At 58.1% G+C, this 16,231-nt stretch overlaps 1 protein-coding gene across 1 annotated transcript in view; it reads left to right on the forward strand.

Moving 5' to 3' along the window:
• The first annotated feature begins 1,477 nt into the window (after positions 1 to 1,477).
• The window catches only part of BIN3 (bridging integrator 3), a 40,879-nt gene continuing 26,125 nt past the window's right edge, over positions 1,478 to 16,231 (forward strand). The window contains exons 1-2 of the mRNA XM_086477110.1: positions 1,478 to 1,518; positions 11,865 to 11,913. Of these exons, the coding sequence (XP_086333236.1) occupies positions 1,511 to 1,518; positions 11,865 to 11,913 (57 nt within the window). The 5' untranslated portion in view covers positions 1,478 to 1,510. The remainder of the gene's footprint in view (positions 1,519 to 11,864; positions 11,914 to 16,231) is intronic.

Below are 16,231 nucleotides of genomic sequence, written 5' to 3' on the forward strand. Positions count from 1 at the left end.
GTGCGGATCCACCCCCTCCTTTCCTCCCCATCCTTGGCCATGGCTCTGCGTCCAACCTCTGCTCTCAGCGGAGCGTTTTGGAGGAAGGGCCCAGACTCGCCCCCCTCCCCCCCCCCCGGACTGTGCCCAGGCCGGGGCAACACACGGGGCAGAAAAATCCCCGGAAAATGCTCCCTGAGCCCCGTGGCCACCGGGACGGCCAGAGGGCAGGACCTGCTTGCCCAGCTCTGCCTCCGGCCCTTCCTTCCCGTGTCCCCTGCGCCCCGAGGTGCCGACAGCGGCCAGGAGCAGCAGCGTGTGCCAGCGGGAACCGCCGGCAAACCATTCCTGGCACCGGCCTCCATCCTTCCTCTTCCTCCCCACGCCTCGGCTGGGGGCACGGCGCGGTCCTTCTGGCTGGTGTCCCCCCCCCTCAGGGTTTGCTCTGACACCCCCAAAATTGGTTCCTTTCCACCGTGTCATCTTGCAACCTCCCCTCTCTGCCGCCCCCGGCTACTTCTTCTCCCCATCCCGGCACAAAACCGGTGCTTGGGGTCTGTGCTGCCACTGGGCGCCCAGGTCTGCCGTGCCCCCCCCCCCCCCTCCCCCCAGCTCCTTTTCGGCTAATCCCCTGTCCTCACCGGTGTCGGTAACACCTTCCCAGTTTAGTGTCATCCTCCCTGGCTGTAATTACCGCCCTGTTTACCTCCACCTGCTAATTGATAAAGCCACCCCTGGCGCCCGTCCCGGGCCTCCTCCCCTTGGCCCCGTGTGGTGGCACGTGCCGTCACCAGCCCGGTGTCACCACAGACGGGCCTGGTCCCCACGGGCTGGTGATGGGGGTCCGAGGGCACCAAATGGCTCCGCTGCCCCTCCTGCTCCTGCCCAGCCTCTTGGAGCCGGATTTGAAGGGTTTCTCCCCAAAACTGGGTGCTCCTGCCCTTCCAAACATGCCGCCCATTCCTGCTGCCCTTCCCATGGATCCCCATGGCTGGGACAGCCCTGCCCCTCCCCACGCCCTCACTCACCCCGGGGTGCTCCCGGGCACCCCATGCCCTCGCCCACCCCAGGGGATGCTCCTGGGCATCCCCCCCCCCCCGCCCTCCCCGCACCCTCGCCCACCCTGGGGTGCTCCTGGGCACCCCTCGCCCACCCCAGGGTGCTCCCAAGCACCTCACACCCTCGCCCACCCTGGGGTGCTCCCAGGGGCCCCCTCCCCACACCCTCGCCCACCCCAGGGGTGCCCCCGAGCACCCCACGCCCTCGCCCACCCCCCAGGGCTCCCAGTTCTGGGAGTTTTGCACCGAAACCGGATGATTTTAAGTGTTTTCTCGCCGGACACAGCTTCGGACCCCGCCCCCCCCCCCCTTGCCCTGCTCCATGACGTCACGCCTCCTCCTCGACGTCACCCCCGGCGCGGCACGCGGCGGGTTAACGCTCCCCGCGCCTCCCGCCCAGTGGCGGCGCTACCGGAAGGGGCGGGGCGAAAGTAGCGGCACTTCCGGGAGCGGCGCGGGGCGGCGGAGGGACCATGAGCTGGTGAGTGCGGGACCCCCCGGGCCCGGCCCGGCCCGGCCCGGCCGCGCCGTGCTCCGCTCCGCTCCGCCGCGGGACCCCCAGCCCCCGAGCACGGCCTGCGGCTCGCCGACACCCCCGGGGCTCGGCCCAGCTCGGCCCGGCAGGCCCCGGATTCTCACCGCGGGCGCCGCCGGGGCTGGCGGCCTAAGGGGGCCCGGTGGCCTAGGGGGGGCCTGGTGCTGTCAGCGAGTGGGCCCCGGTGCTGGCTCCGGTGGGGGCCCCGGTGCTGTCGCCGAGTGGGCCCCGGTGGGGGCCCCGGTGCTGCCGCCGGGTGGGCCCAGTTGCTGGCCCCGAGCGGGCCCCGGTGCTGGCCGGGCTTGGCCCGGTCGCTGGCCCCGAGCGGGCCCCGGTGCTGGCCGGGCTTGGCCCGGTCGCTGGCCCCGAGCGGGCCCCGGTGCTGGCCGGGCTTGGCCCGGTTGCTGGCCCCGAGCGGGCCCCGGTGCTGGCCGGGCTTGGCCCGGTTGCTGGCCCCGAGCGGGCCCCGGTGCTGGCCGGGCTTGGCCCGGTTGCTGGCCCCGAGCGGGCCCCGGTGCTGGCCGGGCTTGGCCCGGTTGCTGGCCCCGAGCGGGCCCCGGTGTTAGCTGGATTTGGCACCGATGCTGTCCCCTGTGGAGGCCCCGGTGCTGGCCGGGCTTGGTCCAGGTGCTGGCCCCGAGCGGGCCCTGCTGCTGGCCAGATTTGACGCCAATGCTGTCCCCGGTGGAGGCCCCAGTGCTGGCCGGGCTTGGCCCAGTTGCTGGCCCCCGAGTGGGCCCTGGTGCTGGCCCATTCAGGCCCTGGTGCTGGCTGGGCTTCGCCCCGGTGCTGGCCAGGCTCGGCCCTGGTGTAGCTGCCCTGGAGCACCGTCTGTAGGCCCACGTACCGGGTAAGGGTGTCTGATGGGTGTGCGCCTGGCGGGTTCTCTCGAGCCACAAGCCTCTCGCTGTGGTTTCTCTCCCCTCTCCAGCTGAGGAGGGCAGTGCCAGAGTGGCTCTGGGGGGCACCCAGCATCCAGCTGGGGCCAGCCCCCCGCCATGCAAGGCTGCACCCCAGTGCAGGCCCAGCCTTCATCCCGGGTGAGAGGGAGCACCGGCCAAGCCCCTTGAACCCCCCACAGCCAGGCTTGCTGCCCCGCTTCCAGGTGCCACTGCGGGGAGGCGAGGGGTCCCCAAAGGTCCCCGTTGGCGCTGTGAGTCTGAAATGCTGTGAAACCGCCTTCGACTGCATTAAAGTAAAGCTTTTTTGTTTAAAAAAAAAAAAAGGAGGGAAAAAAAAAAGAGTTCCCACGTGTGTTTGAATGAGACTTGGGAAAGGCTCAGTTCGGATACCACGGTGCCTTTGGCGTGCTGCTTCAGCGCGTCACCCCACCGCTCGTTTAAACTAATTAGGTTAGAAATTAGTCTCGATGGCCGCACGTGATTTCTCATTGCGACTGGTCGCGTCGAGCCAGCGCCGTTACGGGAGGTGAAGGATGTGGTGGTTTAAGGAGGAAAAACAACCTTCCCCTTGCCCGACGGTCTCAGGTTGAGTTTGCCAAGGCAGGCACGTGGTGAAAATGGAAGATTTTTTTGGGTTGGGAGTGGGGGAAGTTGTGGTCTGGGAATGTACTTCAACAATATAACGAGGCGCGCACAGGTAGCTATTAAAACGGGGGAATTTTGGTTAAAAATACACGCTTATCCACTGGGTTCACTTTTGTTCTGCTTTACTCGTCTCAGAGCAGCCACGATTATAGACAGCGGTGGCTGACGAGGGTCTCGGAGCTGCCTTTTGCCCGGGCGGCGTGTCCCGGTGGGCTGCTTTCGGAAAGCTCCGTCCGGTGGAAGAGACCCGCTCCGCTCTCCTGGTCCGGGAGGAGCCGCAGAGCCAAAAAAAAGTAAGAGATAAACATTCCCTTCACGGGGTGGACGTGGAATAATTTCGGTGCAGAGCAGCAGCGCTTCCCCTCTGCGCTTCCCAGGGTCTCTCCGGCCGTGCTGTTCCCCGGGGACCTCGCCTGGGGAGCGTAGCTTATGGCACCGGGTGGCTTCCCTACGATACACGTGGCTTTTGCTGAGGGAGCGGGTGGTTCTGCCTTGTTCTGGGGAGGAATAAAAGGTCATTGCCGGAAGGAGCGAGGCGGGGGGGAGGGCGGCTCTGCTGCCATCTGAGTCTCCTCTTTCTTCTCCGGCAGCGTCAGCCCTTCGGCGCGTCGTGGCTCCGCGGACGCGAGGGGCTCGGAGGCCTCGGGGGGTGCGTCAGGGGGGACACAATCGCTCTCAGTTCGGCCTCGCCGCCCGCCCGGCCCTGCCAACCCTCCCGGTTCCTAATTCACGCAGCCGCCCGCCCCGGATGAATTGCCCTATTCAGGGTGGGGGGCCGGAGTTCAGCGCCCGCCTGGCAGGGACGGCCTCGGCGTGACGTCCGCCTCGCCGCCGCTGCGAGGGGGTGACGCTCCCGGGGAGGGGGTGAGGGGACACACCCGCTTGTGCCGGGGTCGTGCCCTGCTTCCTCAAATGTCAGAGCCGAACACGTCCGGCCCCGACGCCGCTGCTGTGCCCTCCCGGCGGAGGGAGCGAGCTTTGTTCCAGCCCGGCGGGGCGCGAGGTCGCTTTGTGCGGCAACAGGCACCGATAAACCCGGGGCGTCGTCGATGAAAACCCCCTTTTTTGCAGGATTAAACCCCCAAATTCCCGACTCCTGCACCTAGGCAACTAGGCAGGGCTGTCTTTCTAGGCTAAGCTTTATTTAGAGCAGGAGTGGGCTTGTTTTGGGAAACAGCCTTGCCTGGACGGATGAGATGTTTTCCAAATCTCGTCAGAGCTTGGTGGCTTCCTTTAGGCTTTACGCCACGGATTGGGGTCTCTTGGACGGGTCCTCTTCCTCACCACTCACCTGTGGTCGTGTGTTTTGGAGGAGAGAGGGGAAAATACTCCAGTGATTACCTTGGCCATCACTCCTTTTAAAAAAATGAGGATAAACAGAGCGAAGCGATGGCTTTCACTGTATTACCACCCTCGGTCGCCGCGAGTGTCTAATTTGTGACCATCTAAAGGACTTTTTAAGGTTCGTGGAACCGCACAAAACCAAACGTTGTTGCAGCTCATAACCAGCCTCCCACATTCCTCCTCTGTGGGTTTCCCAGCTCCTGCAGGTGATTTTTACGGACGGGAAGGGGGTTTTAGTAGTGTAACAGCTCGATACCCGAGCGCTGCCTCCCGGCACCGCTGCAACAGCTGGTATTTACTGGGAGAAAAAAAATATGTTAAGCAAATGTTGATAGTGAGGCGGTGTGAAGCACGTGTTTTCTTGTGGCACTGCAGCGTATTGTTGGGCTGCATGGGGGGGTTGCCGTTGCCGGACTGCTAAACCATATGCCTCTTGGCAGGGAGCTCTCGCTAAGTGGACTGAGGAGCTGGCATCGGTTGGAAGTGGGGAGTGGAACTGCGCGGCGGTGCGGTGTTTAACTCCCCACACCTTTGTCGGAGGCAATCCAGAGTTAATATAACAGTTTTCTGAAATATTCGGGGATGGGGGTGAAGGAGAGGAGCTGCCCGTCTCGGAAGGGACGGTTGGCTGGGTGGTTTTTGTGCCCGCTCGCCAGGGAAGAGGAGAGGGCGGGGAGGCGGCAGGCATAGCTGGGTTGTCGCCTAAGAGTCGGTTTGTGGGTTGTTCATTTTGTTTTGGAGCTGGGCTGCGGCCGCGTTGGGCAGGTGCGATGCAAGCGCCAACCAAGGCGCCGTTTTCTTGCCGGTGAATCAATATTGATGGTTGGTTTTTTTTCGGAGCCCAAAGCGCGGTCCCGGCGTGGTCGATGGCAACGCTCCCCCTTCTTCCCGGGTTTCAACGATACCGGGATTTGGAGATGAGCACGGGATAAAATTAGACGGGATGAAGCAACTGGATACCAAAGCGGTGAGCGAGGCGCGCGCAGCGCCCGGACGCCTCCCAGCACGGCCCCGCCGCGTGCGGCGCCCGTGCGAGGCGGTGGGCGCATCCCAGAGGTATTTCCCGCGGCGAAACCGAAACGCTTGGCGTGACCTCCGCCAGCCGGGCAGCGCCGGGCACCTCGGCTCGCCGACGGCATCTCCCGGGGTGGAGCAGCCGGCGAGAGCCGCGTGGCGCGGCGGGAGATCGCAGCGCCCGGTGTGGCCCTCGGAGCGCGATTAGCACGTGGTTATTTCTTAATTATTATTTTTTCCGCTTTCTTTGTACAGGTAGCTAAAAAACAGTGTTATAGTTGAGCCACAACCGTGTTTCACAACCATGCTTAAAATGGATATTTTTGTAGCATAGTCAGGGCCTAAAACAGCCTTGCAAAATTCTGCTCGCCCACGCGCCTGGCGTGAGTAATTTTCTTTTGATGGGTGAGTAAAATATCATTATTTTTTTCATGCTCATCTTGGAATGGGTGGGAGAGTAGATTCTGACATTATTTTTGATTTGCTGAACATTGACACCGCGCTCGGCTCTGTGCAGGATGCAGAGATACGAGCAGCCCCTGCTCCGAAGAGCTCGCCGTCGGCGGGCGCACCTCGCCGCTGCCGAAGCCGGGGAAGGTGCCTTGCTTCCCCGGGCTGACCTAAACCAACAAAACCAACATAAAATGGGTGTTTACATCTTTTTTTATCTTCTCCCCTGCTGCAGGGGCTCGCCCTGACGTCCTTTTGCAGCTTAATGCCTACAAGTTCCTAGGGACGGGGTTGAAATGCAGGTGGGAGCGGGGACGGACGCGTTGATTTCCGCGGGACCGTAGCCCCGCGCCGCTCCTCTCCCTGCCCCTCGCCGCCCCGTGACCTCCCCGCCTCGTCTCCACCAAAGAGAAAACCCAAACCAGAATTTGGCGCAGAGTCTGCCTCGACATAAGCTGTTTGTGATCCGTTTGAATAATTTTTTCCTTTTTTTTTTTTTGCCTTCGCGCTGTGTTTGGAGCGGTTGCTATGAGTTCCTGCGAGGCGGGGGGGAGCGGGGTGGGACGGTGCCTGCAGTTTCCATGGACACGATGTAGTACAGCGAGGCATCCGGAGCGATGCTCGAGATTAGAACGTCGAACCTGCGCCTGCCTTCGTGCCTTTCTCACCTGGGCAGGCCTGGGATCCCCCCCTGCCTCCGGGGCAGCCTGCGTGGCCGGGGATTTGCAGCTTTTGCCCGTTTTTAGGAAGCTCGGAGTCGTGAGACCCGTGGTCCAGGTGCCCAGGGTTGGTTTGCACGTGCGCAGCGCCGCAGGCCCTGCCGGCTTTCGCCGCCTTGCCTCTGCTCGGGTCCTGGGCAGGCCGCCTTCAGCGCTTGTTCGGACTCGGGGAGACCGATGGGATAATTACTCCTGCTTCAGCAGCTACTGCTGGTGGTCGCAGCTGCCCTTGAACTTCCAGGCTTCGCTGCCTTTCCCGTGTCCCGTCACGGAAAGCTCCTTTCCTAACACCGATGTCTTGTAGGGATGCTTCCCTGCGTAGGGCATGGGGAGGAGAAGCGCCCTCGGGCCATGGAGATGCTCACTCAAATTCACCTGATAACGGCAATGAGAAAGGGAAAGTTATTAGCTCCACGTTCCCATCCTTCCTCGGATGCTCCTGACCTTCCTGTGGATGTTTGCAGGAATGCTTTGATCTCTCCCGGAGAGCAGCTAGTCCCGTGAGCCGCCAGGTCTCCTGGCTGCCATGACACCTCCAGCCGAGTCGTCTCCCGAAGCCGGAGCTTGGCCCAGCCGTGGCGAAGCGCAGGGCTCTCCACCGAGCAGAGCAGGGCTTGGGGAAGGGCCCCTGACTGTCACAGGGGGAGTTTCTGGGGTAGCTTAGGGCCAGTTTTTGACTTCATGGAGGGTCAAGTGTAAATGGATGGTTTTGTAGAAGCCCTCGGCATGCCACGTGCCAAAATCTTTGGGAAGACCGGCCTTGGTGGGTTCGGGTCACCCCTCACAGCGCGGGAGGCTGGGTGCTCGTCCTGGCTGCAGGCACAGAGAGGTTTCTTTCCGGTGTAAGAATTGAGATTTTTGGTGGGAATTCAAAGAGTGAGAAGCTCTGGCGGAAATCCAGGCCGTGCTGGCTTGCTGGCGCTTGGGGTTTGGATGCAAAAAAAAGAGAGGGGAAAAAAGAAAAAAAAAAAAAGCCCTGAAACTTTCCACGGGAAGCGGGCACTTTTCGCAAAACATGAATTTAGTTGGCGGTCTGACGGTGCTGGTGGTGCCGATTAAAAACCAGTTGCTGCCACCAGTTTGTACCCCATCGAGACCTGCGGGTCTCTGGCAAACGCCACCCGCCTCCACCGCCGCCCGTGGCAGAAATATTGGTTTGGACGGTGCGCCAGAGACTCGGGGTCGCTTTTCCTGAGTGTCTGGGTAACCAACCTCCAAACCGTGGTGTGAGCCAGCACGTTGCCCCAGCCTCGGTTCTCCCTGCCCCTTCCCTCGCTTGCTGCTTGTCCATCCGTCCGTCCTTCCCTCCCCAGCCCCCCCGGTTCGGCAGCGAGCAGCTCGGCATCCCCAGGGGCAGTGGTTTATCAGCTGTGGGTGAAAATGCTTCGTGCTTTTTTTATCCCTTGCTTATCTGCCCGGGGATTTTTTGGGGCAAAGCGCTGTTCAGGTGAAAGGTGCGATGGGGGAAAGGGTCGAATCCACCGATTATTGACCCCCCTGCGCAGGCTCCGAGCGCCGGCCGGGCTCCCAGCCTCCCCACCGCCGGCTCTGGTGCCAGGGTTTGATGTCCTGCTCGGTCCGACGTGGCAAAAGGACCGTCGCCTCCCTAAACGAGCAGTGATTTGGTCTGATTCGCGCTGGCAATTCCTGCGTGCCTTCGTTTCAGGGGACTGGGGGAGAGTGGGAGGGGGAGCTACTTGTTTTAAACTCCAGCTCCCCGCAGACCTCATTGAGCTGTATTTCCCCCCCTGCCTGCGAGGTTTGTTTGCAACTCTCCTGTGCATCCAGAGGAGAATTAGCTGCTTTGGTGTGTGGCCCTGGGTTTGCACATGGAAAAGCCAAGTAAATATATGACATTGCTGGGGAAACTTCAGAGAAAATTAGCCACAGCTTCTCCCACCTTCCCCTCCCTGGGGTTCCTGAGCATCCCCGAGTAGAAGCTTGCAGGATTCTCTCCACCCACACTTTTTTTCCTACTTTAAGCTCTTCCCACCCCCTCCCTGCAGTGCTTCGCCCTCCTCCCTCCCAGCTGAACCCCACTGCTTTCCCAAACTCCCGGCGACCTCCCAGGGCGGGGGGTGGGGGGTGTGTGTGCGTGCGGGTGGCTGCTCTGGGCCAGGGGCCGAGATGCTCCCCCAGCCCTGCGGCGCAGGGGGGGACCGGGGTGGGAATGCTCCGGGTGTGACTCAGCACGCTCGCGCTCTTCAGGAACAGGATTTCAAGGGATTTCACACCCCAAACACAACCCCAGCTTTCTCCTGCTCAGCAGAAATGAGAGATCGGGAAAAAAAAAAAACCCGCACCAATTCTGGGTTTTGTTTGGTGTCTGTAAGCCCGTGCTCAGCTTTTCAGGTATCGCTGATAACCGTGCTCCGCCGGTAACCCCTGGCAGTAAAAGATACCGACCCACCTCTCTCCAACTTTGTTTGCGTTAGGCCCATCCTACGGTTTCTGAACACCATAAACCACCCAACGGCTCTTAATTTTGAAGCAAATGGTTGTAACGTCGCTGGAGCACGTCGTCCCCACCATTTTGCAGGCTGGGACGGCGGCTTGTGGAGGGGCAGAAATTCCCGGTGCCAGCCGCAGCTCGCCATCGCAGGGTGTATCCGTTTGTTTGAGAAGCTCGGATAAGATCCGAACCTCTCGGCTTTTTTCCTCCCTTGCTGCTTTTCTTCCTGCTTATGCATCTTCCCTCCCCCCCCCCCAACCCATGCTGAAAGGCAAAGATTCAGAAACCAGGAAGATTATCTCAAATTGTAAAATAGCAACAAAAATGTAATTGGTGAATAGACGTTACTTTCATGGGGTTATTTTTTAGAGGTTTTACCGAGACAGACATAATTAGCCAACTGGCATCACGATGCTAATAGAGATATTTACTGCTTCAAAGTGTATTTGCAGTGTTGTGAAGTGCTCCAGTGACTTTCTTTTGTTCTGGAAGAAAGTAGCTGGGATTTTTTTTTTTTAATTTTTTTTTTTCCCCCTTCCCCTCTGCGGTGCGGCGGAGATGGGGGACGGGACGGGACGGGACCCCCTGTGCTCCCCACTGCCTTCCCCTCGGCCGCTGCCTCCGCTGCCAGCTCAGACCGATGCCAATTCACGGCTTTGCCTTGCCCGTTCCCCACATCCTGCTTTTATTACCAGAATTCCTGCGTTTTAACCCAGCTTGCCAGCGGACAGCGACGGTCGGGTTTGCTTCCCTAAATAACCCGGGTTGGCCTGACAAGGGGGAGGGGAGGGTTGTGTGCAGGTAATGCTTTAATCACCCTTTTAATTGTGCTTTCCCGTTAGGAACCAGCCGAGCTCCAGCTCGAGCCCTGTGCTTGCTCCTGCGCGGCCGGAGGTGGCCCAGCAGCCGCCACAGCTCGTCGTGCGAGCTGGTTTTTCTCGGGGATAACTCACTCCCCTGGGTAAAGACCATGGGGTTGTTTTTTTCTCCTTCCATCGCGATAGGTTGATGCCATCGCTTCCAAAAACACCGAGTGACGGCACCTGGCTGCGGATGGGACAGCCTGTGCCCGCGAGAGTAAGGGAGGTGCCTCATTTTAGTTTATATTTGACCCATGTAGGAAAACACAAAGAAAAAATCCTTATTTTTTTTTTACTTTCTTCCTGTAAGGCACCACACACCCAGTTATTGACGGGGTAATTATACACCAGACGAGTGTTTGTTTATAAAAGAAGTGTGATTCACGGCTGCTGGGCCTGCCACAGGAGCTGGAAAGGGTTAACAACCTAAAATTACATCCGTCCAACCGGAGAACCATAAACAGGAAGTTCTCCAGAAAAATTTAAATTTAAACCTGGTGACTCAGGTTGGCTTGTGCTCCCTGATCCGCTCGGGAGGGACGCACCGGTTGCAGCCCCGGTTTATTACCGGTGGGTAATTACACCGTTGGTTCGAAAACAGCGGCAAAGAGGGGCAGGAGCGAGGCCGGGAGGGATGAGGCCGTCGGATGATCTTGGTTTCGCTCCGTCCGCGGGGATGGCGTGTCGCTTCGCCGCGGGCACTTTCTCCCGTCGTGCGGCTCGTAGCTGGGTTTTGCGGCACGTTGGGCTAATAAAAACGTTTTCTGGGCTTCCCGTTGCCCGACGGAGCCGTGTTAGAGCAGCGCCAGCGTGGGTAAAGCCCGTGAGGAGCAAACGGAGAACCCGCCACGCGTTGGCTGCCTGGCGGTGAGACGTGCCAGCTTGGGAGGCAGCGTGACCGGCAGCCAAGCCAGAGTCCCCAAGTGCATGTTATTAGCTTAGGCTTTGGGTAGCGGTGTGAGAATTTGGACTGGCCCAAGAGGGGACTCGGGCACCTTCCCTGGTGCGGATTTGGGATGGGATGCCGATGCTGTAGGCACGTTCTAGGTGAGGCATCTCTGGGAAAAGACACTTGCATTTCATTACGAGACCAATATTTTCATTTTAGTTAAAGCAACATGACGCAGAAAACATAGGGAGGTTTCGGATGGATACTTCAACCGAGCAGCACCTCTTTAACTTAATTAAATACATCGAAAACAGCAGTTGAATGCCGGGATTTTTATGATACTGATAGGTGAAAGAAATCCAATTATTTTCAGGATGGCTGCGTGGCTGTAAACATCTGACCCAGCCACCTTTACATATGTTGTGTAATTTATTTTGAGTACTCTTCACCTTTGAGCTCGCTTGCGTGGGGAAAAATCATTCAGGTAACCCAGATTTTACTAGCAACCATGTTAAAGATTTTAAGAATGAAGGCTGTTCTGCTGGCAGGTGAGCTGCTCCTACAGCTGTTGTATCAGAGAAACCCTTTGAAGCAGCGCACAGCTCCAGACACTCGGGTTGTTACTTTTTTTAATATCCTCTTTCTAAATATTTACAGGGTTTGGTTTTTTTTTTTTAAATTTTTTATTTATTTTTTTTTCCCCTCCCCTTCGGGTTTGTTTTTAAACACCGCGTGTTCTTCAGCCGCTTCTTTTGCCGAGGAACGCCTGGAGCATCCATCGTGTTTGTTTGCCTCGCTGGGACGGCGGGAGAGCAGGGAAAGGGCCCTGGGGGTGCTGACCTCGGGGGGCAGACAGCGGCTCTCGGAGGGGGAGCACGCTGCTTAGAAAGGGGTGCTGCTGCCCCAGCCCAAACCCTGCTTCCCCCCAAACCCCATCCCCGAGGACGAGACCCCCGGGGCCGGGCTGTTTGAGGCCAGCATCGCTCGCTTACACGTTCCCTCTTCTCTCTTTTCCAGGATACCGTTCAAGATCGGGCAGCCCAAGAAACAGATTGTACCCAAGACAGTGAGTAAACCAGTTTCCCCCTTTTTAGATCCAGCCTTTGATCATGTGGCTGATGAGTCAAGCCGGCACTTTGACTCGTCCCATTTTGCGAGCGTGTGCGTGTGCGCGCGCGTGGGAGGGAGATGTGAGCGAGCAGAACCTGTTGCCGCGTGTGACCAGCGCTCGGTTCCTCGTGCGAGGAGTGAGGGGGAGCCCCAGCCAGGGAGAGTATTTTGGTTTGGGATCTGGTTCTTTTTTTGTTTTGTGGGGTTTTTTTTTTTTTCCTCCTTTTTTTTTTTGAGGGGGGGGGGGATGGATGGCGAGGGGGGGGTGGTGAGGGGAAGAGCTCTTTTGGTCTGGCACAGTTTTCCTCGGAGATGGCTGAACGGGCTTCCTTCCTTCCTTCCTTCTTTCAGCAATGGCTTGTTTGTTCATCCTTTCTGAGCAGATGGAGGAGGAGGAGTGGTTCAGATCGCTGAATATAACTGTTTCCAAAGAAAGGCTTATAAGCTGAGATGCTTAGTGCTCGGGCGTGAATTAATTTGTGCTGCACAGCATTTGCTTTAAAAGCAAATTAAAAAAGCATTTTGTATTCTCATGTATTTGAGACTCCTATCCCAAGTGCTGTTGCTTGCAGCTGGCTGTGGTATTTTCCCTTCTTAAGCAGATGGTCTTTGCCTTTGTCCCGTGCAAAAAAAAAAAGCTGTGGGACCTCACCGTAGCTGTCCCTGGAAACTCAACCTGCGTACCTGCTCTAAAATAAGTGCCCCGACAGCGAGCGTGGTGGAGACCTTGTCTTTATAACGGCATTGGTGGCCTAATCCCTTGAACAGACTAACATCTCTGATCCTTCCTCTCTGGGACACTCGTCGCGGCTAATTCCTCAGGATGCGTGGGCACCCGTGTTTACGGGGCAGTTTCTCCTTGGGACATGACATTTTCCCCTGGAGGCAGAGGGCTAATTCCGCCACTCCCTTTAGGGCTTGATTGTCGTGTTTTATTTTAAAGGATTTGGTCGTTGGCTGCTGCCGTAGAGCAGCGATTTTCTGTAGCGGCTCCAAACTGTCAGTACAAAATTTAAGCCAGGCAGGCGATGAAGACAAGGTCTGATAAAATCCCTCAATGGTTTTTGGGTCTCTTCAGCCGCCCGTTTTCTGGGGGCTGCTGACCAGCCGGCGGAAGGTGCTGGTCCCCCAGGAATGGCCTCCGGACTTCACTCCAGTTTGGTTCCCCAGGGGTGGCAGTCCACCAGCCTCAGGTCTTCACACCCGTTCCCCTTCATTCCAGGAGACCCCACGTTGCCTTGCTCCGTGAGATTTTGCCTCTCATCCTCTTCCCTGGTGTTTCCAACACCCGTGTCCTTCCCGGCTGTCGCAAGAACCGACTGCTCGGCAGCTCTGGGTGTCTTGGCCGGCCTTCTTGGGTGTCTCCATCCCGCCCGTTCTCACGTGCAAGTCGGCTCTATTTTTTCTCTCTTGCTGATTTCCCTTTGCTCCTGCTGCGTTTGCTGTGGCAAGAGGGTTGTCTGAGAGACCCTGTGTCCCCCCCCCGTGCCGTGCTCCCTTGCTGCTGAAATCGGCCGTCGCCGAGCTGCGGCAGGAGCTTGGGCTCCACGCGGATGAAGGGTTGCACCTTCGAGAGCTTGCCTTCCCCTGAGCTGCTGGGATGTGCTGTTCTGAGGCACTTGGCAGGCATTGCTTTTATATATATCTCTGTATCTATATCTCTGTGTGTGTGTGTATTAAATAGAACGGCTCAGAATATCCGGCAGGCAGAGGTTCATTCAGCAGCACGAGTGCTTCAAGGCCTTTTCCCTTTCCTTCCTTCCTTCCTTCCTTCCTTCCTCCTCTTCCTCAGCTCCTCCAAGACGAACGGCGCGTTTTTGTGTCGGATGCCGGTTTTTAGACGGCTTCTACTCGCCGTGTGTGGAGGATGATGATACTTTCCAGGCGGCAAAGCAGAAAACAGGAAGCCCGAAGCCTTGCAACCTCGCAGTAAGCGCAAAGTGCAGCTCTTCAAAGAAGAACAAACGGCAGGAAACCACCCGTCTCCCCTGGGAGCGAGGCGCTCAGCGTCGTGGCGTGGAAGGGATGGGGCTGCTTTGTAGCTTCAGCGAGCTCGAGGCCCCCGACTTTTTACCTCCCAGTTGCAGGCTGAGACGCTCCATCTGTGCGGGCTTTTGGGAACAGCGGTAGCCGCCGAGGCCTGTGATATTCCAGATGTTGGGCTCCGGAGCCCGCTGCAGGAAGTGGGAAGGTGTGGCATCTCCAGGGCTGCATCCCAAGCCGATCAGAAGGGAAGTGGTTGCGGGTAGAGGATCTCCCCCTTGCAGAGATTGGACCGCAAAAGAGGAGGGGGAGGGAGGGAAATTAAAAAAAAAAAAAAAAAAAGGCGTTTGTTGGGATCTAAGTTATTTGGCTCTCCACACGGCGTGGAACTCAAGCGCAGGAGAGGGGAGAATCGCTCTGCCCGGAGAGGCTTGGCTTGCCAGCGAGCTTTTTTTTTCCTTCTCTTGATGAAACGACGCTGGGGCTGGTGTCAAATCTAGGCCGGCAGTAGTACTGAAAAGCAATTTGCCCAGGCTGCAGAGGGAATTAGTCATGACTCCCTATGCCCACTCGCTTCTGATCCTTTGAAGAAGGGCATGGTGTCAGCCACAGTTTAGCTCTTCAGGTAGAAGGAAACCCCCGTAGAAAATATCAGCTGGTGAACTGAAGTGATCTCCCGCCCCCCAGACATGCCTCTGCTTTGTTTCCACCTTAACCTGGGCAAATCCAATTCCAGACAGCGTAATCTCTCCCCTCCTCTCCCCTGAAAAGAGCAGCTGTCACCGGGCTTGCCGAGAGGCCGGGAGCTGGGTGGGAGGATCTAATGCGCAGAGAGGACCTGCTGTCAGCGGAGCTGCAGAGGCCACAGGAACACAGCCCAATTAAACTAATGCCCAGTGATAGGAGTTAAACCTGTTAGAATTATATCTCTCTGCAGAATGTTTATTGCTCAAATCCGATGGCAGCGATGAAGCCTCTTACGGCAGAGATGTTCTTCCCTCCCCCAGGACAGCTTCGGTCCGAGCAGAGGTTACGCTGGAACCAGAGCTGTAGTTGTCTCCCGAGCTCTCCTGCAGCTCCAGCTCGCTGAAGTTCATCTGCGTCACCCCGAGGTTGTACCCTGCTCTTCACCGGGGCTTGGGTGATCCGAGCTGGCAGGTAGCCGGGAAGAAGAGCCGGCCGTGCATCCCCACGGGGCACGGAGCCAGGTCGGAAGCCGGGGGAGCCAGCCGGCTCTCGTCCCCTCTTGGGACGAGGCAACCCAGCAGCGCGGCCCCTTCGCGTCGCCCAGGTTTTACCCCTTCCTCCCTCCCTCGGCGGCGCTCTGCCCTGGGCTGACTCAGATGGCTCGCCTTCCTCCTCCTCGCTGCCTAACCTTGGGTGAGTCAGCTTGGCAGGGAGCGGAGACCTGAGCTGTGGGCCCGCACGCCTGCCAAGCCTCCCTTCCTTGACTCATCCCAGCAGCTCTGCCTTCCCCAGGGATGTCGGACGGAGGAGCTCCATGAGCAGGAGGATTCCACTGCAGCTGCAGGCCGTCAGCGCCTTTCCGTTGGGCTCCACCAGCGAGCTGGAAATCCCAAAATCATGGAGTAAATGTCACAGAAATGGTGCGGTGAAATCAAGTGACGCCAGTTAAATGATTTTACTCATTTTCACTCTCTTCCTTCAATCTTCAGCGGGACGTAACCGGTCTCTGCGGTTCGGAGGCGCATCCTTGTTCCCTTTTAGCCTGCCACCTGAGCGGCCTTTCTTGAAGGCTGTCTTGCTAGGTGGGGGTTTGGAGAGCTTGCTGGGCAGCAAAGCCCGTGAAGTCCCAGCTACACCTGCGCCCTGCAGTAGCGCTTTGGCTCAGGGCTCCGCTGTCGGTCGCAGAGTGAATGTTCACCCATGTTGCTTGCCTTGAATCTCCTCTTGCTTGGTGGGGTGGCAAAAGCTCGGCAGAAGTTCCAGGTTATAGTAGGATTTCTGGCCCAATTATATGGGTGTCTTTTTTGGGGGGGGGGAAGAGGAGGAAGGAGGAAGCGTATGCTTTCCTCTTTTTTTTCCCCAAGATCCATGAAGAGGCTGAGACCACTGGAACATGTAGAAATCAGCTAGTCCTCCTCCTCCAGGAAAAGAAATTAACCTCAGGGGAATAAGAAGGTTCATCACAGTCCCTTATTTCCATCTCTTTGTAGTATTGGCTTTGGTCTTGCTTTGTTGCCTTGTAACCATGCTGTCGATGATGATATTGCCCTTAAAGCAGGAGGGATGTTTTCGCAGGTGGAAGGCGCAGTGTTTGCAAACAAAAA

This window comes from Leptosomus discolor, chromosome 23 (genome assembly GCF_034619465.1).
Source record: "Leptosomus discolor isolate bLepDis1 chromosome 23, bLepDis1.hap2, whole genome shotgun sequence".
NCBI classification, from domain to species: domain Eukaryota; kingdom Metazoa; phylum Chordata; class Aves; order Leptosomiformes; family Leptosomidae; genus Leptosomus; species Leptosomus discolor.